Below are 27,996 nucleotides of genomic sequence, written 5' to 3' on the forward strand. Positions count from 1 at the left end.
AGTATGCGCTAGCGCTACCGTTCACCAATAACGCATTTATGCCCTACTCTTCACCCCTAGATGCGTTCGCTGCTCTTTTCCAGTGTAGTGTTAATGAGCTGAGAAGCGAGAAAAAGAATTTTGCTTCAGACCCAGCAAAGCATTCCTTAAGATTAAACGAGAGTGTGCGAAATTGTATTATCAGTCGAAGTAGAAGAAGACGAATGGCGATTTCTGGAGATTTAAGGGTCAACATGCCCTTAGCGTCATTCCCTGCTCACCCACTTCGACGTTCTGCTGCCCCTTCCAAGGTAATTTCTCCGTCCCGTTAAGTTTCTGATTCTAAACCGAAGATTGAAATGCATTCCACATTATTCTGCATCAACGCCTCTTAAATTTGGAAAAGGAAACGTAGTCATGGTCTGAGGAAGACCAATTAACCATTTTCTTTTGGATTTTCTTGGAACTGATCTATGGTTTTCCGCATTAGTGCTTTTACTTGTTGCGTTTGTAATTCAACTTGGTTCCCAGCCTGTACATTAGAGGACGAGAAAGTGCTTGACCAAATTAAGTGCTTCCCATTTACTTTTTTCCTCTCAAGATTATACTTCTCATATTCCTTCAATTAATTAGAATCATTGCTATACAAGTTGTAGAGATTGATGGGAAGTTGACCTTTTGAATCTCAATTATCCAGGCCCTCTTTTTTCTTGTGGTATCAACCTATAATTTGGTTTGTAGCGCTTTTCTATTATAATGGTAAATTATTCTCGATATATACTCCTTTGGGAATTTTTAATTGTGATGTTGAGGATATCTTCTTGTTGTATGAATTGTTGCGAGTCGGCCCAAAACATTTGTTTTGGATAATTTTTTTTTTCACGATATGATTTGCTTTCATAGATCATTTGTTATTCGTCTTTACATATTGGCGGGTTAAAGCTGTACCTTTTGACGTTTCCTTATTTGTTTATCCATAGTTCATTTTCTACTTCTGTGTACTAAAACTAACGCACTAAGGCCTTTTCCTCTTTACACATGATGTTCAAGAAAGAAACCTTCAATTACATATCAGAACTGGGAAAAGAAGAAGGTCTTTGTCCTGTGGTATGGAAACCCAAAAGATCTTACTGTGGGAAAACTTCATTTGTAATTCAAGAAATGAGGCCATCTTAGGTTCCATAAGTGTTTAATTGCTACTATTTTGAATTTGTGACACTCCTTCATTATAGCAAAATAGCATTGATGCTAGATGGTGCCATAAACTTTATTTTACTGCATGACGGTCTACCCTCGTACCTCTGAGTAATCAAGAGTTTACTTCCAGATGTCATGATTCAGCAACCTTCACTATATAAAATTTCTTTGTCTCATTGTTTCCACTCTTGTCATTTAATGGAGTCAATATTTTGGTTGCACATCTCTTGTACAGGAACATATTGGGTACTTTGATGCAGTTGCATTAGACATTAATCTCATATGGGGCATATGGTGCTAGCTTGGAAGGCACATGAGGTGCTGGCACAGACCATTGGGCTGGAATTGATCTTTGGGTAAATTAAGGGCAATGTTAACGAAGTCCTAATCTAGAGTAGGATCATGGGCACTGCTGCACTGACAACTGTAGGTCTTGACATGCAATTCCAGCAAACTAAAAAGGTAAGGTACTAACATTAAGATACTGGATTAGTGTTTTAATTACTAATATAAACACTGCTCTGACAGTCAATCCCTGACTTGACCCCAGAGGACCAACAGCTTTAGAAAGCGCTGGTGTAGGCAGAACAGAATACATGTTTTTTTTTTGGATGAATAAATAATTATATTAAACAAGAAGAAAAAAGAGGACAGGTTTTTAAACAGAAGACTGAAAAGAAGAGCTAAGGCCCCAGGTAACAACAATATGCCTGTTCCTTGGGGTATCATCAACGGAGGGGTGGGGGATACCTACAACCTAGAAGAAACATTAAAATAGATGGCTTGCCAAATTCTATCTATAGAGTGGGATTTGGAGCTCCATCTTCTGAGGTTGCGCTCCCACCAAAGGTGATGAATAGAGGCACAATACACTAGCTTACCAATCCGATCGTAAATGGAGGAACCTGCAAAGTTTCTTAAGATCCAAGGCCAATCACGGGTAAATCCAAAGGTATGCCTCGAGCGGGGCCAAATGGAGGCTAGGGCTTTCCCCCATATCAATCTGGAGAAAGGGCAAGAAAAAAAGAGGTGGTCAAGGTCTTCCAAACCGTTCCAACAAAGGATGCAACTGGGGTTAACAGGGATATGGCCGCCAATAAGGAAGGACTGGGTGGGAGTGCAAGGTTAAGGGCTCTCCAAAGGGTAAGGGAGTGGTGAGGGATGAAGCTTTTGTACCAGACCAAGGGGGGCCAGGGGGTTTGGGGTTAACAGAATACATGTTGGAACTCAGAAAAACTAGAAATCCAGATTTTCTAAGCAAACTACTGGATGGAAATGGGGAAACCAGCACCATCGAAGATACAGGCTTGTAAGGGCCAACACATCAAAACCTCAGCCAGAACTGACGGCTGGATGCTGAGGGATCTCAGAGTTAGAAGGTAAAGTTCAGAAATAGTAACTCAACGTTAAAAGACTCAAAACCGAGTCCAGCCAATGAAACAGGTGCAGATCACAATTGAAGGTAGACTCAATGGAGGATAACAAGCTGTTAAGATATAATTGATGGATGGATTTAAAGATCCTTGTGCTTGAAAGTTTCTGTGGCAACAACAAAATAATAATGGGTAGAATCACTAGAAAGAAAAAGAAAGGGAAATGATATGATGAAAGCATCTAACCGATGGCCTTAGTTTCTCTCCCTCTCTCTCTCTCTCTCTCTCCTTGGCTTCTTAGCCTAGTTGAATCACACGGCACAAAGCAAAGCAATCCTTTTTTCCCCATTACTCAAATCATGGCCTTTGTCCAGGCCCTTCTTTCTAAAATTACACCTATCCTCACATCTCTCTTTCTATAAACATTACAAATTAGAAAGTAGTAATGTAGAGTAAATATGTTCTTAGCCGTCTTATATTTCTAGCCTAAGATCACTTCAAAGCAGTGGTCACAAGAATATGAATATAAGTAACTACTAACTAAACTAGCAAATAAATCTTCCTTCTCTTGCCATTGTCAATTGGGTTGACAGCAGGTCTATGTGAACTCTCAGTGCATGGACAGTAACAGTATGGGCAGTATGCTTTGCAAATTCTGATTTGGTCCTTTTCTTCTTCATTCTGAGATCTACATACAATTATTAGTTGGTTCTTTTATTTTCTTGGGTTTCATTGTATCGGAATATTTTATAGGCCCCTGAAGTGGGAATAGAGTTTGTACCCAAAACTGGTGGTTATGTTGAGTATTTTGAGTTGGATTAGAATACTTAATGGCTGGATAGGAATTTTAGAAAGCCTATACTTTTCCCCCAAAAAATAAAAAGTTCCAATCAAAGATGATCCAACTATCCAAGTGAAGAATATGATTTATATTTTGAAGAGTTTTTGTGCTATTTAGTAGTTCGTGCTGAATTGGTATCTTACATTCTTATTCCTAATCTATATTCTTGTGTTCTCTTCTTTCTACCAGGAAAATATATGTCGTCTCTTTCTTTTCTTACTCTTCCATAGATTTGATTTCTGCCTTAGCAGCACAGTTGCTTCCGTTATTTAGATGTGATAAACACATTTGATTACCAGACCTGCTTACGTCTGGGATCCATGATATCAATTTTCAGATTTGATCATACTTGGCCGTGAAAATATTTTTGTTTTGTTTCCATCTTACTGTAGATATTTGACATTAAAGTCAGACACCATGTATCATTCAGCCTCACCAGCAGCGTATCATTAGTCATAACTGTTATGGGCTTATGGCAAAAGAAGTGAAAAATCTAGTTTCTTCAAGCATAGAAAGTAGGTAGTTACCCTCCAGTATCAATTGTGATTCTTTTGGTGGTTGGAGGCTTACGTGGTAGTAGTTTGGGCTGTAGGACATAAAATTGAGTAAGATGAACCTTTAATCACAAGTATTCTGGTTTATTAAAGAATATAGGAAGGGCATGGTTGGGGAGTGACATTTTGGTTCCCTTCTTTTCTCCTAGCAAGGAAGTATTGTATTTATCCTTTGATAACCTTTTCTTTCCCTCTTCTGTGACTGGGTGATTATGTGTTATTTCCTCACAATGGAGTTGGGAGGCTAAAATTCGAAACCCATTGGAAGAGTTTAGGTTTAAATCCTGATGTAGCGTTGTATTTTTCTCTTCTGTTGCTTTGTTTGACTACAAAAACGGCTTATCATTTGTTTGTTTTATGCCGTCTTTTTTTTTTTGGTAAATGTTTTATGGCATCTTGCAGGTAGGTTATAGTGGTTTCCTCACTGGAGGATCTGGTATTTCTGATGTTGCTCCCAAGTGGCCACACATTGAACTTGAGGGACGTAACATCCGGTGCCACTATAACCGACCTTCTGGGATTGGAGGAGAGACAGCCAAAACCTTAAACCAAGAAGCTGAGGGCTTCCTTTTGAATGCCATTCACATGAGCTTCTTTGAACGTTTAAACTTGGCTTGGAAGATACTGTTTCCATCACCTGTGACGAAAAGGAATTCTAATGCAAATATTGCCAAACAGCGGCTAAAAATGATTCTCTTCTCGGACAGATGTGCAGTTAGCGACGAAGCAAAGCAGAAGATTGTGAAGAACATCGTGAATGCCTTATCAGATTTCGTGGAGATAGATTCACAGGATAAAGTCCAGCTTAGCGTCTCAACCGATGCTGATCTTGGGACTGTGTACTCTGTCACGGTGCCTGTCCGCCGAGTTAAAGCTGAATACCAAGAGGATGATGAATATGGGACAATAACAAATATTGAGTACAAAGATACAGGGGAAAGTTCTGGCTCTGTGGATGTGAAGTTTGATTTTTTCCTTCCAAATGAGAAATTTCAGTAAACTTGTGGCTCCTGTCTGCTTACCATTGAAGGGTTTGTGAGATCATAATCTCTGGTATGATGTGTACTTGTTCTCTTTGTAGCAGAAATTCCCATCTGCAACTGTTTTGGTCCTTTGGATTTTGAAATCTTAGAAAACCCTTGAGGTCCTGTATATATTGAAAGCTTGCTAAATGTTGGAGTTCCTTTGGTAATCTACACTTTGGCGTGTTTTGGGATTTGTTGTTGTTTACAATTTTTTTTAGGACAAAGTCATTGATACATGATGTGCACACAAACACCTATCATAAATTATTGCCTGTTGTGAATCATTTTATTTCACATAATTGATATTTGCATTAGTTAATATTTTCCTGCATTTTTTTCAGATCGGCATTTTCCAGGTGATCCTCTTGAATCACGACACGTGTTTTTTTCAGACTTTTCTGTTCAGCCTAGATTTTAACATATCTGTTCGAACCTACAAGATGAGGGAATAAGTAACTATGTCGATAAGTCATCTTTCAAAAATGGAAATGCAAAATATTCAAATATGTTAGTTATTTCAACTGGGCATCTATCCCAATCAAACGCAACCCATATGCTTTATTGATACGGGTTTGATTGATCAGACCAGGCGATTCCACTCTGAAGTTGACCCACTTGGATTTTAGATCAACCGTTTCCATTATAAAATTTATGATAATCCATGACCCTTTCACTAAGAAATGTTGGTCTTACCACTAGAGCATCTCTGCTTCAATAGGTTCCACTACAGGATATAGGACTGGGGCAACTTGGGTCGCTTATGACCGAACCATATCTAGAATCCGGTTTCATCGACCCATATATTTAGAATGTGGACCCCTTTATAACTCTAAAATTTTGATCTAAATCTCGATCTGACGGTCCTCTTTAGCACATTTAATGCGCAAGACCGGAACAACGTCCACAGGGGCGGTGGAGAAAAAGCTACAGGTATATTTTGAACTTTGACATTATTCAAATTAGAGATCCAGCTGTTGGGCGGGAATTCTCACTACGGTTCCGCTCCCGCTTTTTCATCTGCATTTTGGCCTTTGCTCCGCTAGGGTTCGAGCTGCTAGTCGAAGAGAACCCTAATGAATATGTTCTAATATTGGTGTTATCTATGAATATGACGTACCTTCAAATGCGGGAGATGGGATGCACTTGTTTGGACTTCGAAAACCCAATTCAAGACGCTGTCTCCAAAATCAGATTCGCTCCTCGGTCTAACAATCTCCTCATCTCGTCATGGGATTCTGTCAGTATTTAATCTACTAATTCCTCCTTCAGCTCTGTTTTCGTTTGAGATTTCTGTTCATTTGCAGTATTTCGTCTGCAGGTTCTTCGATTATACGATGTCAATAATTCTGTTTTGAGGTGCGAACTTCCCACTGAAGCCGCACTACTTGATTGCTGCTTCCAGAATGAATCTGTAGCCTTCAGCGTGGGCACTGATGGTTGCTTAAGGAGGTATGCTATTGATCGACGACTATACACGCGCTTCTTTTCTTCAGTTTCACTTGTGTTATTCTTCTTGCTGAAATTAGTCTTGTTATCGACCTGCAAATTTATACCTTGTATGTTCATTCGGTATGCTAATAGGGAAATTGATAATTTATAGGGAGCTGAACTGATTGAAATGGCATGATTCAACCTTCTTTTTTTATATATTATTCCTAGGCTAATTTAGCATCATCTTAGAGACGGAAAATAGTTCGTCAAAGGTGAATAGTGGCCACATGTTATATACTGCTTCACGCTTACTGATACTTCTAGTGAGCCCTTTGTGTATCAGCAAGGCTAAGTTTCCTTGTTACTCACGCTTAATTGAATTCTATGATGATGATAATGTGAATCCGTAGTGATCTGTTTGTACTTTTGACTTCTTCTGGTGCAAAATGTTCCTAGGTATGAACTTGATTCCGGAGTTGCTGAAACAATAGGGAATCATGGTGATATATCAACATGCATTGAATTCTCTGAGCCAACTAGTAAGTAACCTAATCACCACATTTTTCAGGTTAGCAGTACTCTTACTTATTTGCATGCGATAAATTCTAGTCCATATGAACTTTTCCCCTGTTTTCATGAACCTGAGAATGCTGTATTTTTGTAGCACTTCCTGTTAAAAATTGATGTGCAGTATGAACAATATCACTCTTCGGATGGCATTGGATAAATATCATTTAATAATAATAATAATAATATAAACAGATACAGTAGTAACTGTAAATAATCAAAATCATTTTTCAAACTAAAATTAGTACCATACAACTGTTGTCATTCTTTAGATTGTCAACATAGCCTATACAGCAATCCATTGTCCAAAACCCTGTGTCTTAATGGGGCTTGAATTCTTTTTAATCAAAAGGGAACAACAAACAAATGGAATGATGAGATTGGATAAATTTTGTCACATTGAACACTAGGTCAGTCACATAAAGGGATGCTGGGAGTATGTATGCCAGTTGCTATTTACATATTTCTAGCAGTTTAGTGTATTTACAGCTATAAATGTATTAGTACTGATTTGTTGAAGTAATTATCTTTTGAAGGTCGTGCTGGGTAAATATAGGGTGCAGAAATATAGATATGGATTGTTGTTTGAATAATTATGATACAAACTATGTATATTCTAAAATGCAAGACCCAAATATATGTCACTCCCATTCTTCTCTTAAATATTCTGCAAGCACAAAAATGTGCATTTCTTTTATTTTTGGGCAGCTAAAACCATTGGTAGATCATACTGATTAGAAAGATGATAAAACCAATTGTAGATTTGAATAAATATAAGATGAAGTGATTCCCCAAGGTGGGGAGCATGACCTTTGCACATGCACAGGGAAGCATTGATTTTTTTTTTATTATTAATATTTTTTTTTGGGGAGGGTGGGGCTGTCATTTCTGCCTTTCATGGGAGCTGGTGGTCATTTTCTTCCCCCTATGTGTCTGGGCAGGGGCATGGTATTACATCACTACAGGAAAGATTCTTCTAAATATAAATAGTAAATTGTCCAACAGTACCCAGTACCCATTACTACCATATTGAGCTGATGCATAGAAATTAAACCTCTTGAAGAACTGATCAGGGGATGGTTTCCTGCAAGAGTATCTACTCATGCTTTTCTTTTTTACAGGTCAAGTGATCACTGCAGGTCTTGACAAGAAAATCATGTCCTGGGATTTGCGGATAAAATGTGGCAGTGGGTGCTCAATATCTGTGAATTCAGAGGTGGACAAGATGTCTCTCTGTGGGATTTATTTATTAGTGGCCATTGGAAGATCAATTAATATGTATGATTTGCGTAGTCTCAAAGTACCAGTTAAAGAAAATGACTCAAGCATGGACCATCAAATACGATGTGTTAGCTCATTTCCTAGTGGCGAAGGTAAATTTTAAGAAATGCTATTGTACCATTGTTCATTTTATTGTTTTTTGGTCAATTCTTCCTCAAGAAACTCCTATAGCTCTTCCTTTGAGCTTCTGTTCTCCTGTATTTATTGTGCCACTGTCATTTATTAGTAGCTTGCGCCACTGAGGTAGTTGGTATAAGAATAAACTAAGAATTACTAATGATTGATGATCATTTGAAATTGGAAATTGTTCACTGCTATGCTGTATGCTGATTGTGGGTAACATATCTATGGAGTGCTAGAAGTTCTGTACTCTATAGAGTTGGAAACACTCACATTTTGGATTTCTGCTATATAGTAGAATACAAACTTCAAAGCAATGGCATATTAGGTTTCTTTAACATCACATAGCATCTTATTATTTCTAGTTTCTATTTCCTGAAAATATTGTATCAGAAATTCTATTTAAGCATATACATCATCTATTTGTATGTTTGTACAGGATATGCAGTTGGATCAATTGATGGACGTGCATCATTAAGATTTCTTGGTCCATCTGAGGCAAATAAAAAGGGGTCAGTTTTGTTCTCCCTGGATCATAATGATATTTCCAGCTTGCTTTGTCTGTTTTTAGCAGTATTCTATTCGATGCCCTTTTGTTTCCTTGCATTAGGCTTAGTATCTGAGAACGGAGATAGAACTGTAGAATCTTGTCCAGAAGGTGTCCAAGGATTAATGTTTGAAGTGTAAATCTGTTTCCTTTCCTATAACATCATACATATGATGTTGGGAGAGGCTAGGTTGTTGTTGTTGTTTTGTGTGATATATATAGTGGTCAAGCCATGGGCGCAATGGTTAAATTTCTATTGCAACCTGTTGGTTGCAGGTTCAAAACCAGGAAACTGCCTCTCTTGTGAAGCAGGGTGTGAAGCTGCATGCATTTTCCTCTCGCAAATCCCATAGCATAGTTGTTAATGTCTCAGATGAGCATCCGGGCAGATTGTGTGGGTCTAGGCGACTGTCATCTTAGTGGTATCAAACCAAGTTTGTCCCTTGTTATGGCCAATATCATTTAAATTAATGAATACATAATCATATTATGAAATATCAAATATTTACTAAAGGTCTTATCCACGAGGGAAAGAGAAAGGCACCTTGCTGTATGCAATGCTCTGCCACTGTGCTCAAATGCAACATGTAAAATGAAAGACCCCCTCTCAATGAAATGGCAGAATTTCCCAGGGATGTCGTAGTCATTTAATGTCACACCCCACCCATTGGTCTCGGTTACCCGCCCGACAGCCCGTGGGTGCGATCCATCACAAGATCCATGGTCTTATCCATCAATAGTAATAAATGCAAGTATAGATAAGTCAAGACAAGAGCAAGAGCAAGTTCAAATAATTAATCAAAGGATTATAGGAGTCCAAATACTTCAGTAAAAGAATCAAGGAAAGAATTAATGTTCAAAAGGAATAACGAGTTTAGCGAAAGCAATCAAAATAAACTAAATTATCTTCTTTCTAGTTTCTTTCTCTAAAGCTAAGTAATGTGCTTCATGAATAGCAAGAAATGGGGTTCTCCAGTTCTGCTCCATATGATCTGCAAAATGTCGGGCAACCTACCTCCTTCGGCCATCAATGGGTGCTATAAGCACACTCCAAACATCCATAGGAGGCTTCATGCACGCTATCTCCATCTCCCACTAACGGTGCCACATCTTCATACGAGAGGGTTATTTCATACGAATTATCTCCAATTTCCGACAATATGCAACCATCTGTGCAATTTAATATAATATAGAAGAAAGTGCAACGAACCAAAGAACATTCTCATCGATATGTTAACACCAATAGTCAAGTTATATGAAATGAGTAAATGTAAAGCAAAAGCCAATCCAACACAACCGGATATAACACCAGCCTCGCTATCCGCCTACCCTCCGACAAAGTACATAGAAATGAATGAGTTCGACGAACTCGTCAACTCCAAAGGATAACACATTTCTCATCGATATGTTAACACAATCAGCAATGCATATATGATCTAATCCAATGCAGGTCATACTGGTAACACACTACATGAAGTCAAGATACTTCCCCTATGGCACCAACCAACTCGGTTTCATATCCTTCGTAACCTAGGAATGAGAATCCTCACGGACTGACTATCGCTATTGGACTCCACTCCCTAACCTATGGTCATCCACATATTGTTGGGGCAGAATGCTCTCATGACTCCTCACAACACCCGGTTCGCTCCTTGGATGTCCATGAGCTCAACCCTAACATATGCAACCCTGCCATTGCATAAACAACAATGGACCATTGAGTCTCCGCACAGACTGGTTACCGCTGTAGGATGAAACAGAGTCACGTCACCATCGTCACGGCTTATCCGGCTTCAATTCCCCTACCAAAAGGGTAGTAGTATATAGGGTACCTAGCCATGCAATTCTAAACTTCCTAGGTATGTCATTCAGTAATCATGATGGTGCTGAAGGCATCAATGAGCATGTGTCCCATACCACAACCCTCTGATATCTCAAGCCAAGTATAAACCCTCTGATATTAGTCAGTTTATGGAATATAACAACTATACTCATTAGGGGGCATCATGTCTTATCCCAAAATATTTTAAGGGTGTTCATTGAAGATGCTTATTGTTGTCATTGATAACCTAATATTATTGGTTATTCTCATGAGGACTGGGCTGCTGTCTTGGTGACAGTGTTCTATTACTGGCTATTGCACCTTTGTTGGTGGAGATCTTCTTAGATGGAGTCATAAAGAGACTATAATAGCTTTACATAATACTGAGGTTGAGTACTGGCATATGAGCCATACTGCTAAAGAAATTGATGTGGCTGAAATCCTTCATTTGAACTTCAGCATAAAAAAAGGGGGAAATCCTTTGTTTGAAAGCTTGATTATTTACATGACAGCCCTATAGGTACTATGATAACCAAGCTGCTATCTGCATTGATACAAAATGGTCATTTATGAACAGATTAAGCATGGGTTGACAGCCACTTTAAGCTCTGATTTAGTTATGTCAAAGTGTCAAATGCGATCTTGACCCTCTTTATTAGGTATGGGAATCGCTTCAGTGACTTTGTTTTTCAAGCCGTTTGTTTCATATTGCATTATCTGGTCACGGTTCAAGTTGACCACAACACTAGGGTATTTGTGTCATTAACTTCTTATGTTTTGGGTACATAAATATCTAATATATAGATTGGGGTGAGTCTGTAATTTTTAGTACTTTGTTTTTTGTACATGAAGTTGTAGGCTGCAGTTAGATAAGCTGTTGCTTCTTCTCTCATTGGCTCTAGGGTTTTGATATTGTAACTGATTACATCATTAATATCCTGCTGAATTCAATGTGATTTTTGCCTATTGTTATCATATCTCATATAAGGGTATTTTACATCACAGATGTGTTTTCCGTTGTCATCCAAAGTCGAAGGATGGAAGACATCATATTGTCACGGTGAATGACATTGCATTCCATCCCAAGTATGCTTTTTCCCTTCTCTTGATTTAGCTTAGTATATTAGACTGATTGGCTAAACTTGTATATTGTACACCTGATGCAGTCACTCTGGAGCCTTTGTTACTGGTGATAATGATGGTTATGTTATCATGTGGGATGGTAAAAGTAGGAAGAGACTATTTGAGGTATTTCCTCCCTGTCTTTGTAATCTCATGATGAACTGTATGTGTTAGAACCTCAGAACTAGTAGCAACTAGAAACTGGTAGAAGAGGCATTTGATAAAAAGAAACATGGTCTGCCTTTAATGGTCATTATGGAATGCCTTGAAGCTTCAAGGCATTTTTTAACATAATCCTTTGCCATCCAGTGTGTGGATTTATTCCTCAAAATGTCACTACATGCACCAGCTTCCAGCCATCTTATTACTGAAAGATTTTAAACATATTTCAATGAACATTCTAACCTTTCTTTTTATTTTAGTTCCCCAAGTACTCCAACAGTGTGGCATCCTTATCGTATAATCAGGGGGGAGAAATTCTGGCTGTTGCCTCAAGCCATACATATCAAGAGGCAAACGAAATGTTAGTAATTTCTTTCGTTATTCATGCCTCATTTTAATTTTTGAAGCTAATTAGGTGGGTGATTGTTGTGATACAAATTTCTGCATTTCTGCTTTGATTATCACGGTGCTTATTAAGTGAATGATGATAAAGGCATGAACGTACATAGATGATTATGAGAATTGGATAAGAGAATTCTAACTATTACATTTCTCTTTCTATCTTTAATTGAAGAAATAATCGGAAAACAAAACAGCATGTCCAAAAATGAGGAGAAATGTGTACTTCACTTTATTTTATCCCTTGTTACGTATATAAACCATACATATCCTCAATGTTTTCCGTTTCTGATCATTTGAATTTTGAGGTAAATGTTTTTGATTGCACCACACTTTTCATTTTCATTTCTTTCATTTCTTTCATTTGTCATGGTAAGTAGTACTGTGTTTTTTTTTTTTACCTTTTGGGTTAAATGGTGGTGAGAATTTTGTATGCGTTTATCTTTACATGCATATTTTCCTGTGGCAGAGAAACACGGCCTCAGGTTTTCATAAACAGAGTAGACATGACATCTGTTTCAACTGAAAGTTTTAAACAAGCTACTCCTTTGCCATGAAGTTATCTATGAAGATGCTGCAGCATTCATACATGCATTGTTCGATGTCAACCGCTTTACATTGGAAGTCACTTCTGAAGACCCTACAAGGAAACAACGTTGAATCCCCACTGATAACAAGCGATCGAACCTAAGTCGATGACCAATGATGTAGCAGTGTTCTATACAACAAAACCACCCCCATAAAGGGCCTTGCCATGTTGATGCTCTCTTTTGTTTTCCGACATTTTCCTTTTTCTTTCGGGGCGAAATTCCGATACAGGTTGCCAGATAAAGCAAGATCATACATGTAAACGAACAGATCAACCTAGAATGTTTGAACTGGCCAATCAAGCAGGCACGAGCTAGAAGAAAGGATTTAACCGCTAATTTTGGGATTCTTGTGGGGATGCAGAACCCTCCACAGCATCAACCATCAGCCATGCTGCTTGCTAGCTTCTTCGAGATCATGCTTGACAACTGTGTTAACTGGTTAAAATGCTGAGGGGGTATACAACAGACAGGAGATTTGCGTGCATCTTTGAACACCTTTCATATGAGAGATAGGCAACTTTGGTAGAATTTATATTCAATATGATTTCAAATTTGAGTTCGTATCACTCAAGATAAATTTATTTAATAAAACACTGGTCGGATTCATGCCAAATATTCAGCTCTAGTTAAAACAGGCATAGCATTTTCCTTTTGCAGGAATTTTTTGAAGCATATGACGACATTCCAAATTCGATTTCAGTTGAACCATTTAAGACTATATGAAAGAAAATACCTGTTTTAGCAAGAACGCTGACTAGCTCAACAGTATACAATGCCTTCACGAGATACCTTTGAAACCCAACTTTATCTACTTGTTGAGAAACACATGAGTTTGGATCACTGAATGAATTGGGATCACTGAACAAGTAACACATGAGTTTGGATCACTTCCACGCCTAATACTTCCCCACCACACAACAAGAATGAGGTGAGGTGGTGATCCTGACTCACATAACTTTAGTCAAATTATTTTTCGAAATCACCTGTTGAGTTCTCTATGGGATGACTGGCCATTGCTTCAGGGATGAGGTTTGGAGGTCGTGTTTCTTACTTGGTAAATTAAAACCCCAAAAGTCGCTGAATCTTCAATTACAACATCATCTTCACTAACTACTGAACCCCTGACCTTGCACCTCTATCCAAAAGCTAACTCAAGACTTGAAACCAGCTTTAGCCTTCAGGGCTACTTTGTCTGAAAGTAAGCACTAAGAGATGAGAATTGCTTATGTTACCGTTATTGCAATTGCTCACAACCACATCGATTTGGGAAGACGGAGAATTTAAAAGTGAACGACTCGAGGCACCACCATCAACCCCAATCTTCTTTGCCAGAGACACAATGTAGCAAGAGCCATTCCCACGTTGTATTGAAGCGCTCACAAGAGCTCGAAGTGTGCAAGAAACAATGTTGGGTCATGCTACGAAACCCATTAATTTTTTTTCCTACTTCGCCACCAACCATGACTTCCCAGCATATCTTGAAGAACTAAGGTTTGCTTTGCTTTGGAGATTCATATTGTGAATAAGAGAGGTTTCCACGGCAACAGCAGATAGAGTGAAAAGCCATTAGAAGCTTCTGGCTTTTGAGAGAAAAATTACAAGTTCTAGAGACCATCATCATTCAATAGAGACAATGGAATATGGAAAATCCATCTCTTTTGCAACAGAAGACTTCACACGAATGCTTCTATCATGCTTCTCAACTCTCGGTAACGATTTACCGTGAATTTCATTCTTTGCACAAAACGTCTTATATGGTCTACAAAAAACATGCTCGAGATAACTTTTCAATGATTCGTGCTTGAAGAACAAAAGAACAAACCATCTTATCAATCGCTCAATAGCCGTTCTCAAGGAACAAAAGAACGCCAGAAACGTTCTTCCAGAACATTACCTACCTAACACGCCAGCAATTTCTCTGATAGGGCTACCAGCGACCAACCTAGAGAGGACCATCACTTCGCAAGCACATACACAAACTGAAAATGGCAAAAGCTTAGCAGAGAACCTCAGATGCATGAAACGGCCAATAACAAGAACTTGACCACTTAAGAAGACACAGAAAACCCAAGGTAGCAGTAGAGGATTTAATATGCATACCAAGGCCAAAAACATGAAACTAAATAGCAACACCTAATGGTGTATAATAGAAATCTAGCTGAAACTTTAATAATCCCCACCAACCTCACCCTGAAAAAACAGAATTAAAAGAGAGAGAAAAGGAAAAGAGACAGAGAGACAGAGAGACCCTAAACTCAAGTTTTGAGAATGTATAGCAGTTAAAAGAATAGAACAGAAAGCTAGTAGGAAAGGTCGTAACGAAAAAAACTAGATCCACCCAAAGACCAAGGATTGCTTGGAAAGAAATCCAGAGCCTTTAAATGCAATTAAAAACTGTTCCAAAAACTAACAATATCTTCTCAATCTGGAATAACAAGCCGTAAGAACCTTTGCAAAAATCTTCAGCTAAAATTGTGAAGTCTGCACTAACGAAGAAATCTACTTTGGGCCAATGTCCTTGAGAGCATTGATCTGTTCCTCCCCCATGGCAGTCATTACGGACACAACCAGGTCTTTCCCTTCAGCAAATCCATCCTTGATCTGTATGGTGAACAGAGAAGACAGCACCATGAGTGCCAGAGAACAATTGTGTAAACGATCACAAATACAACAAACTCCCAGAAAGATACAAACAGTCTAAATGACACGGCCTTATTTGTGCAAAGTAAACAATCTAATGTACAGAAATAACAGAACTGCATAAATTGAGGCTGTTAATCACCTGAGTGAGCAGACTGTCATCAGTTGGGAGCCTCAGGTCATCCTTTGTGTTACCATTTTCGGTCAACAGACTCACCTGTGACATTTAAGAAAGCATCAGAATTGGGATTTCGAGAATACGAAGGAAACCAAAAATCTCAAGATACACGATAACATACAAATCCATCCTCAGAAATATCAATAAGCTGGTAGTCAGTACGGTTAACATGGGGAACCTGCATTTGAACAAAATCCATGAGACAATGTTCTGAAGTGAATGTTATGCCAGCGAGATGGAAGAAATTTTACTAATCAGAATAAATTGCTTTAAGAAACTTAAATTCCTTACATCACAGTTATGAGAAGAGGGAACAATATCTTCAAGCTTTTTACCATTGAAGATATCAATTCCAACAAAGTGACACTTAGCATGACCATGCTTGCCAGTCTTGGAAGTTGAAACCTCAACAACCTGTAAAAAAAATGAAAAAACAGGTTCAGCACCTAGTAAAAAAAATATCAAGCAACCCTTTCAATTATATCCACCTACTTTGATCAACTTAATAGTTCGGAGAAGGAATTAGATTTACATTATTACAAAAATAAAAAATAGTGACCTAAGTTTCGTGAAAAGAGTGTCAAAAAACTCCTCTCAAACTCCTCTCACTCTAATGAGTACAAGAGGGAAAAGCCGGACTCTGAGGGCTACACAACATAAACAAGTCTTAAAAAATAAAAAAAATAAAAAAATTCAGCATGGGCAAGAAACACGAGGTTGAGTAACGACTATTTCTACCAAAAAAAAAAAAAAAAAGAGTAACGACTATGATAAAAAAGGAACAATTAACCATTACAAATTGGAAGTATCTAAAATAATTGCAGGCCAAGCTAAACATAATACACCTGAATGGATAAAAAACTTAGGGCCCAAAAAAATCCACTTGTAGCACACCGTCAAAAGGAATACCAGAAGGACAAAAACGTATTCCCAACGAGAGAGCGTCGTATAAAATGAAACGAAAAGATCTTCCCAGAACCAACATTACACAGCAGATATGGCAGACTAATCAGCTGAACCGAAGAGCCCTGGAATCTAATGAAACGAAAACTACGATCAATGAGAAACGGAACAAACATCAGAGAATAAATTATAAGGACCATTATAAGTTCCAGTCGATTCCATAAACATAAATCGACAGATCATGCGGCTGAGCTGCGAAACTTAAAGAAAGCATAAGAAACCCTAAGCAATTGAATCATAACCGTCGCGCACGAAGTATTTGTTAACAGACATCGATAACGAAGAATCAAAATCACAGCATTGAAAACAATCTACAGTCAAGAATAAAACCCTAGTAGTAAACGTCATAAACATGAAAACCCCAAGAAGAGGGGGAACCACCTTAAGAATAGACATAGAAATAACACCAGAATATGCTCAAGGAAACGAAGCAAACAAGAACTGCCAGATCTATTTAAATATATACAGATTAAAGAAAAAAACGAAGGAGAGATCGATGAATAAACCTTGCAAGGCCTGGCTTTGATCACAATGTATCCGTTCTTACGGATCGTTCCTGCCTGCTGAGGGTAGGTCTTGGATGCTCCGGCATCAGCCTTGGATTCGAAGTGGTGCTCTTCGTCCGACATGACTGAGCGAGTTCTTTCGAAGGTCAGAATTTAGCAAAAAGAGAAATGGGTGAGAAAGTTGCAGGTGAAGAACAAGAGAAAAGTTGCCAATTAAGCTCTTTATATAAAGGATAATAGATAAATATCCAGGAGATACTACTTGTTTGTCTCCAACTCCAACTCTCTGTCTGTCTGGTACAGAAAAATAACGGAAACCTAGGGTTTCATTAAACCCTTGGTACGAAACGGTTGCGTCCGACTCACTTACTACCGTTGGATCATTCCATATGAACGGATGGATTTTGTTCAATCTCCAGAGGTCGGGTCCTGGGTAAATTATGTAACCGTAATCCTGGCTCTTACCGACCCGATTATTCGGTAAAAGTAGAATCAAACTGAATTGACCAAAGGTGGCTAAAGAATTTGGATCCTCTATTTCGACACTCTCCCAATCCAATGAATTTTAGAATTTTGTCATGTGAAATATTTTAATTGGACGGTTGAGATAAATCCAATGAATACCTTTGGATTATAATATTATTACGTGAATATATTTTATATAATTCATTGAGTACTCATTAGGATATTTCCTCTAAAGAGAGAAGCCAAATACTAAATGACATTAAGACATTGTTTGCTCGTATTCCCTAATGACCTGTATAGGTTGGTCAAATGACAATCCCACCCCTCACCTTCTATGTAGAGATTTGTAATTAGATAGTCGAAATTTACCTCCGAATTTGCATTTGTATTCGGACATCCGATAAAGTTAGGGATTTGAATTCGGATACCTTATCTAAATTTCTACTGGATTTAGATTTGGATAACGGTTTTTCTAATCGGATGAGAATTCGAGTATTGGTGTATCCGAACCAAATCCAATCCGTTTACAGGTATACTTCTATACCTAGGTGGACAATCTCATTGATTCTCATACTAGCACGAGCCAGATGACCAAGCAGCATTATCAATTCCTTTTGTTAGCATAGCTGAAACCAAATATGACAACAAAGACAGAGTCCTATCGTAACTCTACCTCTCATCCTATGGTTTCTCATAGTAACTCTTGCTCCTTGAATCAAACCAAGTTGTATCTTTGTTCTCTTTTTCTCCTTTAGTTTTGCTTGGATTCTTTTTTACACCTTTTTAGCAATTCCCTAGTAATAATCATCTCCTCCTTCAGTGGTGCACTCTTCTTTCACTTCTAGTATTTTCTCCTCTTGAGAGAGAAACTCAGCTTCTTAGAAGTTCAAGCTTTATGGATTGGATTTCCATTTTATCTACCAAAACCCAGAATTGTTGGAATATAGGGGGATTCTACATTACATTAGTCTTCATTTTGCCTTCGATAATAGACAATCCAGACAAAAAAGCATAACATAGTGCACGCTTTGATTTTAAGTAGTCTGATTATTTCACAAATTGATAATAATTTGCTGTGATACTAACAACAAAAACTTCTTACCCAAAAAGAGTAAAAAATAAAATAGCCTAGGAATTACAACACAATATCTCAGCTTCCCTACATCTTCATGCACTAGAGAAAGCTCAAATGATCAAACCATACTAATTATGATCTCTGGAAAGCTCAAACGATCATACATCTGCACTTTTCTAACCAAATACATTTTTCTTCAAAACAAAGATTTCTCATACAATTAAAGCCTTTTACCAACCAAAAGTTTCTCATATTTTGTTAGATCCATTCTAACATGAATGCTCCTATGATACCCATGGAACATGCATTCAAAAGATGAAGTTGGAACTATTGTTTCTATCTTGAAGACCGGATGACAGTACCAAGCCAATCATCAGGAAGGTCACCTTTCAGTTCTCCTTTCAGAGCCTTTAAAGAGTGGTCTGTTGCAGCCTGAATCCACCGAAAACCTTAATACCAATCCTTAGAAAATAACTTTAGGAGATTCCTGAATGTTAAGCATATTACCTTGACAATATAGACATCAATTCCAAGTTTTGCAATCATTGCAGCTTCTGATATCTTGGTTAACATACCGCCGGTTGTGTCATGAGCTGCTACTGTAAATTCAACTGTTGATCAAAGTAAGTTGAATGTTAACCAAAACTCTGTTAATTTGGCCAATAGACTTCCTGGAATTAATTCAATAAACTCAAGATGTTCAAGCAGAACACTAGCAGAGAATACCCACCACCATACCCAACTAAAAGACAAATAAACAAATAGAAGGGGGAACAGAGCAATTTCCACCCCTCTTTCCCACCAAAAGAGACCTCTCCATAATTCAATAAACTTTCAAGTTGAACAAACCACCAACCAATTTGTACAACACCAGCTAACTCCATGACAAAATGTACTCAAAAACCCTCCTCTAAGTATGAGCCTGGCATGACAAATACATGGCCAGCACTAAGGCAGCATTTATATATCAAAAGCAGCTTATCCATTTGAGAATCAGATCCAACCTAGAAGTTACAACCTTATAGAAGTCAAAGAATAAATTCATCTAATAAAAGAAGGGTCTAATTATGCAAATTTGTCGGACATGGATTCATACGTGATTTACAGGGTTTTACCTGTTTGGGTCCTTTGGGACAACAGTTAGGGGGCATTCCCCCCCCGGGTTTGGAGTTTCCACCCCCTCTATTTGGAGTTTGGGGGTGCCATTGCCTCCCCCCCAGCTCTTCCCACACAAAAGGGGCCTGAATGTCGACCATATTTTTATTCACTGAAACCCTCACAGAATCTTTTAAACCGAAAAAAGAATCCTTTTTATGGAGCAGGAAAGAAAAGAAGAAGAGGAGCTCAGTCATAACTTATAAGATAAAAAAAGAGTTGGCAGCTTGCCTAAACCATATAAAAAAATCGATCCACATCAATGGTTAGAGAATTAGAGAATGCCAGCTTTCTTGTTTTAACTTTATAAGATTGATACGCCACAACCCTATCAGTTTATTGTTGGCAGCTAGAAAGTAAGAACACAAAAGTATCCAGGCATCATAGATTATGGAAAATCTTTCAGGTTAGTTGTGTCGGACATCATGAGCTAGATAAAATTGAAGTTTACACTGGTGTTCAATCACAGAAGAATTGATATATGCAAGCCAACATTTCTCTCACTGACCTTTCCTCTTCATGGTTCCAATTTGTGGATTCACAATGGACCAGCTTCCATCTTCATCAACAGCTGTCATCTTCACAAAGTCAGTTATGCTTACAGGATATTCGATTGTTTATAAGCACAAAAGTGGGGGGAAAAGAAACTCCGTAACTTCTAAAGTATTTTCTCTACATACATTAAGAAAAGGTCAGTGAAACAGAACAGGAAAGCAAATATCTATTAAACATGGGAGCTTAAATCAAGTGCTCACCAATCTCCCTTAGGAGTACCGCATTTGAGCTTGTAGGAGGACGGTCATATACTCCCAGAACATCTGTCTTCACAACTATGAAGGAGAAAATGTGGAGAAAGTAATTTATTCATGCAACCAATAGGAAGTTTGAAGCTTAAAGAATATGGGGTGGTAAGTCAGTAATTTCAATTTCAGAAATCCATCATGTAACTCAGCATGCATAAAAAATGACACTGAAAATTTCAGTTCCATTAGAGGGGCCATTCAAAGGCAAAAATCAGAATTTGGAAATGGCATTTTGTTCCCATCCATGCACCAATTGCCTTAACCCACCCTGATCTGACACAGACATTCATGTGTTGATCTGGGCCGCTCATTCATGGACACTCATGTTGTCCAAACTTATAATGAGCATCACATGATATTATTGGCAAACTGCCATTGGGTTACTATCTTAGAAAAAAGGAAGTCCAGCTATTGAATAATTAGTGTTCGAAAGTTTCTGATCTCCTACAATGTTCACAATGGAAGATAGATAAGCAACCAAGGCAAAGAGAACTTTACAGGGAGGATAGAGGCGACATTTAACAAATGGGAGGAGAGAAAAAGTATGGCAATTCCAATTGATTAACATTTTGAAAACAGAATCTGTTTGACCACATGCTCAAGAGACTTGGATTCAGAGTGAAAATTCAAAATTGTCATCTTTTTTTACAATCAATGGCCAGGGGGGGGGGGGGATCCATATTCAATTGGGGGGCCATAATGACCAAAAAATAAATAAATAAATAAAATAAAATAAAAAATTCCAGAGAAATTCTCTCCATGTTTTAAACCAACTAAATCCAATATAATATATTATTAACTGGCCTTCTAAATTTAAATGTTAGGATATATACTTATTGGTTTTGCCAGACACTTATGAAGGTGACCATACATGCATTTGTAATGTAAACATTCATAAACTATTTCTCCTGCTATATAAATGGATACAAGGAAAACAACATATTCAGGCTTTAGTAGCTCAGCGAGATGTCGGATGATCACATCACCACTTAATATGGTGCAGCCCTGATCAATTAAGTGAACCAACCATCAGCACTGATTACATCAAATCCTAAGAAAAAGACTAAAGAATTCACCAGACTTTTTAAAGAAAACTGGACCTGCAGATTGTCAAGCACAGCATCTCCATGCAAAACCTACACAAGGAATTGGCCATTATATTTAAACATGCTCAATAAAGTTATTTAAAGTCTAGAGAGTGGTAAATGACTGAGAACAAGAAAAAGAATAAGCCAACTAGCAAAAATCACATTATCTGGTACTATAAAGTTCTGCCGATACCCGTTTCACTTTAGCTTCCACCTCTGTACTCTTTGTTTTCTTTTAATTAGAAAGTTTGGAACTTGAGGGTAGAAAATTGTAGTGTAAGTTGGTTCAACAAGAATCCTTAGCTAAGCCATTTACATTCTGTACCAACTTTTGGCCACAGATTTACACTTCATCATTGGTTTTGCAGAAAAGTGAATCCTAAAATTGAACTTGGACCATTTATATCTGTACCAATCTTTCCATAGTTTTACACTTCATCAATGGTTTGGCAGAAAGTGAATCCTAAAATTGAATTTGAAGCTGTTACTATTCTGTATCAACTTTTAGCCATTGATTTACACTTTATTAATGACTTCGCAGATATGTTTACCTAAAAATTAAATTTGAAGCCATGTTTCTTCTGTATCGGCCACTGACCAGTGCAAAGCAATCCACATCATCCCATTTATGCAAACAATCTTGTTCCAGCATTCAAGCTATCATTATATTTTGCTTAACAGTTCTAACAGCCAAGGGGTGAGGGTTGATATAGAAGGTGTTTTCTCATCTGAGAAAGCATGCCACACACCAAACATCCTCCACCACAAAATTAAATTCAAAAAAATAAACCAGTCAACTGCTAGCCTTTTGGTTACGGGTGTCAATCAGTTTGGTTCAAGATACAATGCGTAATATCTACAAACTAAACTGAATAATTTCCATAACCTCAAAACTGCTGGTTTTGTTTGTTACCTATTCAGATTCTACATTTGGCTTAATTTTGGTTGGCGAAAGATCTTGGCTATTCAGCTCAAACTCAGTTCAACTAGAAACAACTTGCTGGAAAGTTAGCAAAGAAATTACAATCTAAAGAAGATACAATTCCACAATGTTATACTTCACACAATTCTCAACAATGAAACCGTAGTAGATAACTCCAGACAACTCAAAAAACAAATAAAAAAAATTGCAGAGTTTTGTATAGCTTAGCTGTGGCTTTAGTCAGTCTATACAGAAAAGGCATACCCAATGCATAAGGCTCCCACAGTCCCACCACTGCGAGGTCTGGGGTCATCATATGTGCAGCCTTAAAGGCTTAACCCTGCTTTACACAGAGAGAAGTTCCGAGACTCAAAACTCATGACCACTAGGTTACAGTGGAGCAACCTTACTTGCACCAATGCGTGCCCTCCAAACTGGCGGTTTTCAGTCTAAAACCAATTCCAAAATTTAAAGGTAAAAGCAAACTGAAATTTTTTTATTGAGTTTTAAAAAGCTGGCTTCAGTCTCAGTTTTGGTTTTGGTCATATAAATTGAAAGCCTTACTTTTGGTTGTGTCTACTCATTAGAACCATGGAAATAATTTGAATTTAAACATAGTTCTTTTAGGTTTTTTTTTTTTTTTGGGTGGGGGGGCATGGAGATGGGGGAAGACATCAGCCTAATAGGATCCCATCTATATTCTATCAGAGAAGGTGCACTGATACTGAAGCTATCAGCCATACAGATTGATTGCAGTTTGCATGTGTATCCTTTGGACTCCTGTTGGGGCATGAGACACTTGTAACGGAGAGTGTATGTGTCCCAATGGGCTCCAAGATGCTAAATGTTTTTAGTATCACCAGGAGCAGCCCATAACAGGCCCAAATATGCCACAAATATTGACCAAACTTATGACTAATACCAACGACTTTTTAGTACTATAACAAATAGGCAGAAATTATTTGTCACATTGTTGTTTAGTTAACTGTAGATTTATATGGCCATTCACACTAAGGAGAAGGAAACTCATGGAAACACCAGCATCACATAACCATCAGCCCTACAGAACCCTACCATAAGCAAAGCAATTCAAACTTACAGGAACAAAACCAGAGTTGATAGCCCTTGCTACCTGAGATATATCAGCAGAAGCAATCTGTCAAAAATATAACAATGTAAGTCCTAATTTGTGGGGTTTTAAGCCAAATATCATTTTGTGGAAAAGAAAAACAATCCAGGTGCAGTTGGTTGCTGCAAATAATCTCATAAGCCATGGGGGTTTTTGGATGCTGCTAACATTTCTTTCACAAGTTGACCATCCACAAGCAAATGGTGACATTCCAATGGATGGTATTCCCTCTGTAAGAAAATAGTGAACTCCATTAGCCATGATTAATTCAAGAGACAGCCTATATGCAAAGTACATGGTTAGGTAGCAAAATGATCATTTGAGCTAGTATCCAAACATCATCATCAGGGTTCTAAAAGACGAACAAATTCATCCATGTACATGAAAGATTTAAAGAACATTTGTTATGTCAGCTACCAAACCGCCACATAGATGTTGCACAATTGCAGGATGGATAGCAATCAAATATGTGGAGCCTTGGATCTTCCAGTTCAAATAAAAAATTGGCCATGTCAGAAAATGTACCTTGAGCAGCTATGTGGGTGGAGCACGGAGCACCCTTCAGAAAATTGAGGATGGAAAGGAAAAAGAATGCAGCATTACTTTTATGAGTACAGGTGACAGTGGAAAAGTGGGTGGGTGGCAGATTCCAATTGCAAAGGCATTTCAAAAGCTGAAATTAATCTCACAAGATACAGAGCCTGATGAACTATCTCCAGATGAAGAAGCATGGTTGGTGTCAGTAGACAATGCCACATCAGAATTTTCAGTAGTTACCACTGAATTATTTAATTTTTGTGCCCAATCAGGTTTTCTATATATTACCCAGCATTCTTCAATAGTATGATTAGGTTTTCCATAATGGATAAAATAAAATAAAGGTCAGTCAAACTTCTGTCCTCCACTGCTCCACAATCATCACAACATCTTCTACCCCACCCACCCCCGTCCCCGTGTGTGTGCATGGAACCAGAAACATGTCTACAACCACTCATAGTAGTAATAAATGCAGTGGTATCTCTAAAAAGAGGAGATGATTCAGATCTGGTGAGAATGGAGAGGCAAGGAAGGGACCTTGTCACCAGTAAGACACCGTCTTTTAACATATTGTGGCTCTGAATCCAATCCAGACGAAACTTAGCTACTTGAAATTCAACACGTTGAGATTTTGGAACTTCAAGACCAGTAGAAAGGTAGAAGTTGATGTTTAGCTCTTCCTACATACAAAAAATCCACCAGGGAGGAAGAAATAGGGACCCAAATGTCATCAATTACTGGCAGTCTGATACCATTTGGAAATATCAGATCTGTAGCAACTGATGAATAAAGAAGAAGAAGAAACAATAAACAAAGTAGGACAAGAAGAGAAACTGAAAGAGATAAAAGGTTCTGTTGATATGACTGTTATCTGAACCTATTGACAGCAGCAACATATCATTAAATATTAAATCAATCAAGGGGGAATCACACCCACCCCCTAGCTTAACATCACAACGTAAACCCACAATAACCAAAAAGGAAGAAGGGAAACACTACGTTTTCCCTGTGCCAGAACATAAAGATAGCAAACATAATCATAAATGTTAGCAGCATCATGTTTTCCCACATATACAAAAGAAGTTAAGAATATAAAATCCAGTCAGCAGAGATTATCTATTTTGGCTGTCTAAATGACAAAGACCAACAGTGGAGTCATGGGACCTGATACAGACCAGATTACTCAAATAGGGATCAAGTAAGATCAGACCGCCAATTCTTTGGCATTTAAAAGTTAAATGAATAGGAAAAACAAGGTTGCACAAATTGCAGTCTAATGCAGAATACCCTCCCCCCTTCAGGAAAGAGAAAAAAGCTAAACAGCAGAATCAATACCTCTAGCTAGTGCTCTCACAATTTCAAGATTGAGAGATGTCACCTGAAACAGTAGAATGGAACTAATCATAAATCTTGAAATAGAACAGTTTAATCCAGGGTATTAATAACAACTATCAAGGGCAGATGAGAATCCTTGAGACAGACTAATAAGGATGTAAACCTAGTTACTTAAATTAAAATGATGTCAAAGAACTGTGTAATTTTTTTTGTATTTAAAAGCAATTTAAAATTGACAGAAGTTGCAAATCTCTTCTTGTGTGTATCCATTAACATCTCATAGAGAAGGGGAAAACACCTGATGTGCAAGGGGTGAAGATTGAATTTGGAAGAACACCTGACATATGACAAAAAGGCTTTAAAGTTTCACTGTCAGAATATTTAAAAATATATGTTTTTAAAATCTTGTGGATTTACAAAATTTGGAAATTCTCACAACTGGTAGATCCATGAAATTATTCAACGAAATCATTTGAAACTAAAGTATGTCAGGCTACATAGAACAAAATAATAGCATAAGTTTGGGACCATATGCACTATGTAGAATCCAACGCCATCTTGACTATACAACTGGCTAGCTATGCCGGTTGCCCGGTTGTAAACCAAGATGCTCTGTATAGTGTCTGTCTTTTGCGTTAATATATTTTCTTTACCATCAACATAATAATAATGACAAAATTTTGGAAGTTTAGTTATCTATGGAGCTATACAGAACGTCCAATAGTCTCATCTTGTATAAACACAAAAATGTACCCCATGTTGTGCTACATATTCCTTTGCAAGAAGAGCCAACCCACTGACCCAATCACATAACGTTGTCCCGGCTGTTTTGAGGGCCACAACAAAATGAGCTGCCAAATGGTTTGATAAGTTAGACGAATAGGCTAGCACTATGTGAAGCCTGATAGGGCTGAGGAGTTCAATGACCTAGTGTTGATAATTATGTCCTTCGTGTAACCATTCTTTCCAAATCTAGGGTTATCAAGCATGAAATGGTTGATTAGATCAAGAAGCCAGGATAGTAGACTTGCCACCATGAAGATGAAGCTTCAAAACCGCTAGAAATGGGAATTTTCAAAAACAGCAAGAACTAATAATTGGTTGTATCAATGTCTTACAGAAATTCGGGTAGCCACAAAACCAGCAATGACAAGAGGCAGGTGCAATCCTCCACAGTGGACTCCTGATCTGCTCGCCTGGAAATGACCAAAAGAACCTGCATCCCACAAGAATGAACGTTAACCAACACCAAATAAAGGCGACAACTCAACTGTAAAAACTCTTTTAAGTTCAATAGTCAATTCAAAGCTGCCAAGATTCTCGCTAAGAAACAAACTGGAGCTACAGTGTACTCATCGATACACCATCACTTGTCCCAGTGATGACTAACTTAACGCAAATAAAACCCATCTGGGGCAATGCCTGTAATAAAACTTTTAGACTGAGAAGCACACAAAGAGCAATAACTGAGCCAAACCTGCTCCATGGACAACAATAAAATTGCTCGAATCCAACGATGGTGAATTCCCAAAATCGTCCAAACATGGAGAAATTTCTGAAACCCCAGATCGCTTGCTCCAATCCATCCCAATAACCTTATTTGAAGAAGAAGACGAATTCATTGCTTGTCTCAGCTGCGAAGAAGCTATTCCTAGATTCTCATCGTTTATCTTCTCTATCTCATTCTTACAAGTAATTGCCGCACCACCTAGATCACAATAACTAAATGTATAAATATCTCCAATAAAATGGACGAAAATAAACTCTGAGCTCTCTCTTTTTTCATTCCCGATCCCAGAGGCTTAGACCATAGACAGCTATACCGTCCGGGCAGAAATTATAAGTGCGAAGAGCAGAGGGGAAAAAAGAGTTCAGAGTTCAGACCCAGTTTTACTATGCAACGGAGGGGTTTGTTAAGGCTAATATCGTTCGAGGAGCTACTCTGCTGGTTCATTTGCTTCTCCTGCTCCATGGTTGGAACCATTAAATCTGAAGAAACTCTCTGAGACCTTCAATTAGGGAAAGGATGAAGAAAAAAAACTGCTAAACTAGCACTTTGGGGGCAATTAAGGGTGTAAACGGACTGGATTCAGAGATCAGATAGTGGTATTCATATCCCATCCTATAATATTCGGACAGAGGATATTGGTTTTCGGACAGATTCTGTAGAATAATTATTTTCTTAAGTAG

At 38.0% G+C, this 27,996-nt stretch overlaps 4 protein-coding genes across 4 annotated transcripts; 2 read left to right on the forward strand and 2 right to left on the reverse strand.

Moving 5' to 3' along the window:
• On the forward strand, positions 1-5,160 carry MINE1 (homolog of bacterial MinE 1). Its single transcript, XM_089148310.1, has 2 exons — positions 1-290; positions 4,347-5,160. Exons 1-2 carry the CDS (start codon positions 39-41, stop codon positions 4,941-4,943), a joined length of 849 nt encoding a protein of 282 aa, XP_089004436.1. The 5' UTR covers positions 1-38; the 3' UTR covers positions 4,944-5,160.
• A 782-nt stretch (positions 5,161-5,942) lies between these two features.
• On the forward strand, positions 5,943-14,055 carry LOC149020212 (Transducin/WD40 repeat-like superfamily protein). Its single transcript, XM_089148311.1, has 9 exons — positions 5,943-6,206; positions 6,288-6,418; positions 6,857-6,939; positions 8,089-8,340; positions 8,808-8,880; positions 11,743-11,823; positions 11,904-11,985; positions 12,282-12,382; positions 12,890-14,055. The coding sequence occupies exons 1-9, from the start codon at positions 6,072-6,074 to the stop codon at positions 12,975-12,977; spliced, it is 1,026 nt and encodes a 341-aa protein (XP_089004437.1). The 5' UTR covers positions 5,943-6,071; the 3' UTR covers positions 12,978-14,055.
• A 1,075-nt stretch (positions 14,056-15,130) lies between these two features.
• ELF5A-3 (eukaryotic elongation factor 5A-3) lies at positions 15,131-17,600 on the reverse strand. Its single transcript, XM_089148312.1, has 5 exons — positions 17,298-17,600; positions 16,120-16,242; positions 15,950-16,006; positions 15,793-15,867; positions 15,131-15,611 (listed from the first exon to the last, which is right to left on the reverse strand). The coding sequence occupies exons 1-5, from the start codon at positions 17,418-17,420 to the stop codon at positions 15,510-15,512; spliced, it is 480 nt and encodes a 159-aa protein (XP_089004438.1). The 5' UTR covers positions 17,421-17,600; the 3' UTR covers positions 15,131-15,509.
• A 1,257-nt stretch (positions 17,601-18,857) lies between these two features.
• Positions 18,858-27,910, reverse strand: LOC149020214 (Amino acid kinase family protein). Its single transcript, XM_089148313.1, has 12 exons — positions 27,691-27,910; positions 27,284-27,514; positions 26,925-27,022; positions 25,807-25,849; positions 24,103-24,164; positions 23,905-23,961; positions 21,896-21,931; positions 21,723-21,800; positions 20,748-20,814; positions 20,501-20,563; positions 19,345-19,448; positions 18,858-19,269 (listed from the first exon to the last, which is right to left on the reverse strand). The coding sequence occupies exons 1-12, from the start codon at positions 27,788-27,790 to the stop codon at positions 19,174-19,176; spliced, it is 1,035 nt and encodes a 344-aa protein (XP_089004439.1). The 5' UTR covers positions 27,791-27,910; the 3' UTR covers positions 18,858-19,173.
• Between the last annotated feature and the right edge of the window lie 86 nt (positions 27,911-27,996).

Source organism: Hakea prostrata, chromosome 3 (assembly GCF_041222555.1).
Source record: "Hakea prostrata isolate BN-2017 chromosome 3, UWA_Hpros_2, whole genome shotgun sequence".
NCBI classification, from domain to species: Eukaryota; Viridiplantae; Streptophyta; class Magnoliopsida; order Proteales; family Proteaceae; genus Hakea; species Hakea prostrata.

Coding starts and splice junctions, on each gene's coding strand:
- MINE1 (XM_089148310.1), top strand. CDS start 39: ATGCCCTACTCTTCACCCCTAGATGCGTTCGCTGCTCTTTTCCAGTGT. Junction 291..4,346: donor GTTCTGCTGCCCCTTCCAAG/GTAATTTCTCCG, acceptor GGCATCTTGCAG/GTAGGTTATAGTGGTTTCCT.
- LOC149020212 (XM_089148311.1), top strand. CDS start 6,072: ATGAATATGACGTACCTTCAAATGCGGGAGATGGGATGCACTTGTTTG. Junction 6,207..6,287: donor TCATCTCGTCATGGGATTCT/GTCAGTATTTAA, acceptor TTTCGTCTGCAG/GTTCTTCGATTATACGATGT. Junction 8,341..8,807: donor CTCATTTCCTAGTGGCGAAG/GTAAATTTTAAG, acceptor ATGTTTGTACAG/GATATGCAGTTGGATCAATT.
- ELF5A-3 (XM_089148312.1), bottom strand. CDS start 17,420: ATGTCGGACGAAGAGCACCACTTCGAATCCAAGGCTGATGCCGGAGCA. Junction 16,007..16,119: donor CCTCTTCTCATAACTGTGAT/GTAAGGAATTTA, acceptor GTTCAAATGCAG/GTTCCCCATGTTAACCGTAC. Junction 15,612..15,792: donor ATGACAGTCTGCTCACTCAG/GTGATTAACAGC, acceptor TTCACCATACAG/ATCAAGGATGGATTTGCTGA.
- LOC149020214 (XM_089148313.1), bottom strand. CDS start 27,790: ATGGTTCCAACCATGGAGCAGGAGAAGCAAATGAACCAGCAGAGTAGC. Junction 27,515..27,690: donor CCGTTGCATAGTAAAACTGG/GTCTGAACTCTG, acceptor ATTGTGATCTAG/GTGGTGCGGCAATTACTTGT. Junction 20,815..21,722: donor CTGAATATGTTGTTTTCCTT/GTATCCATTTAT, acceptor ATAGTTGTGAAG/ACAGATGTTCTGGGAGTATA.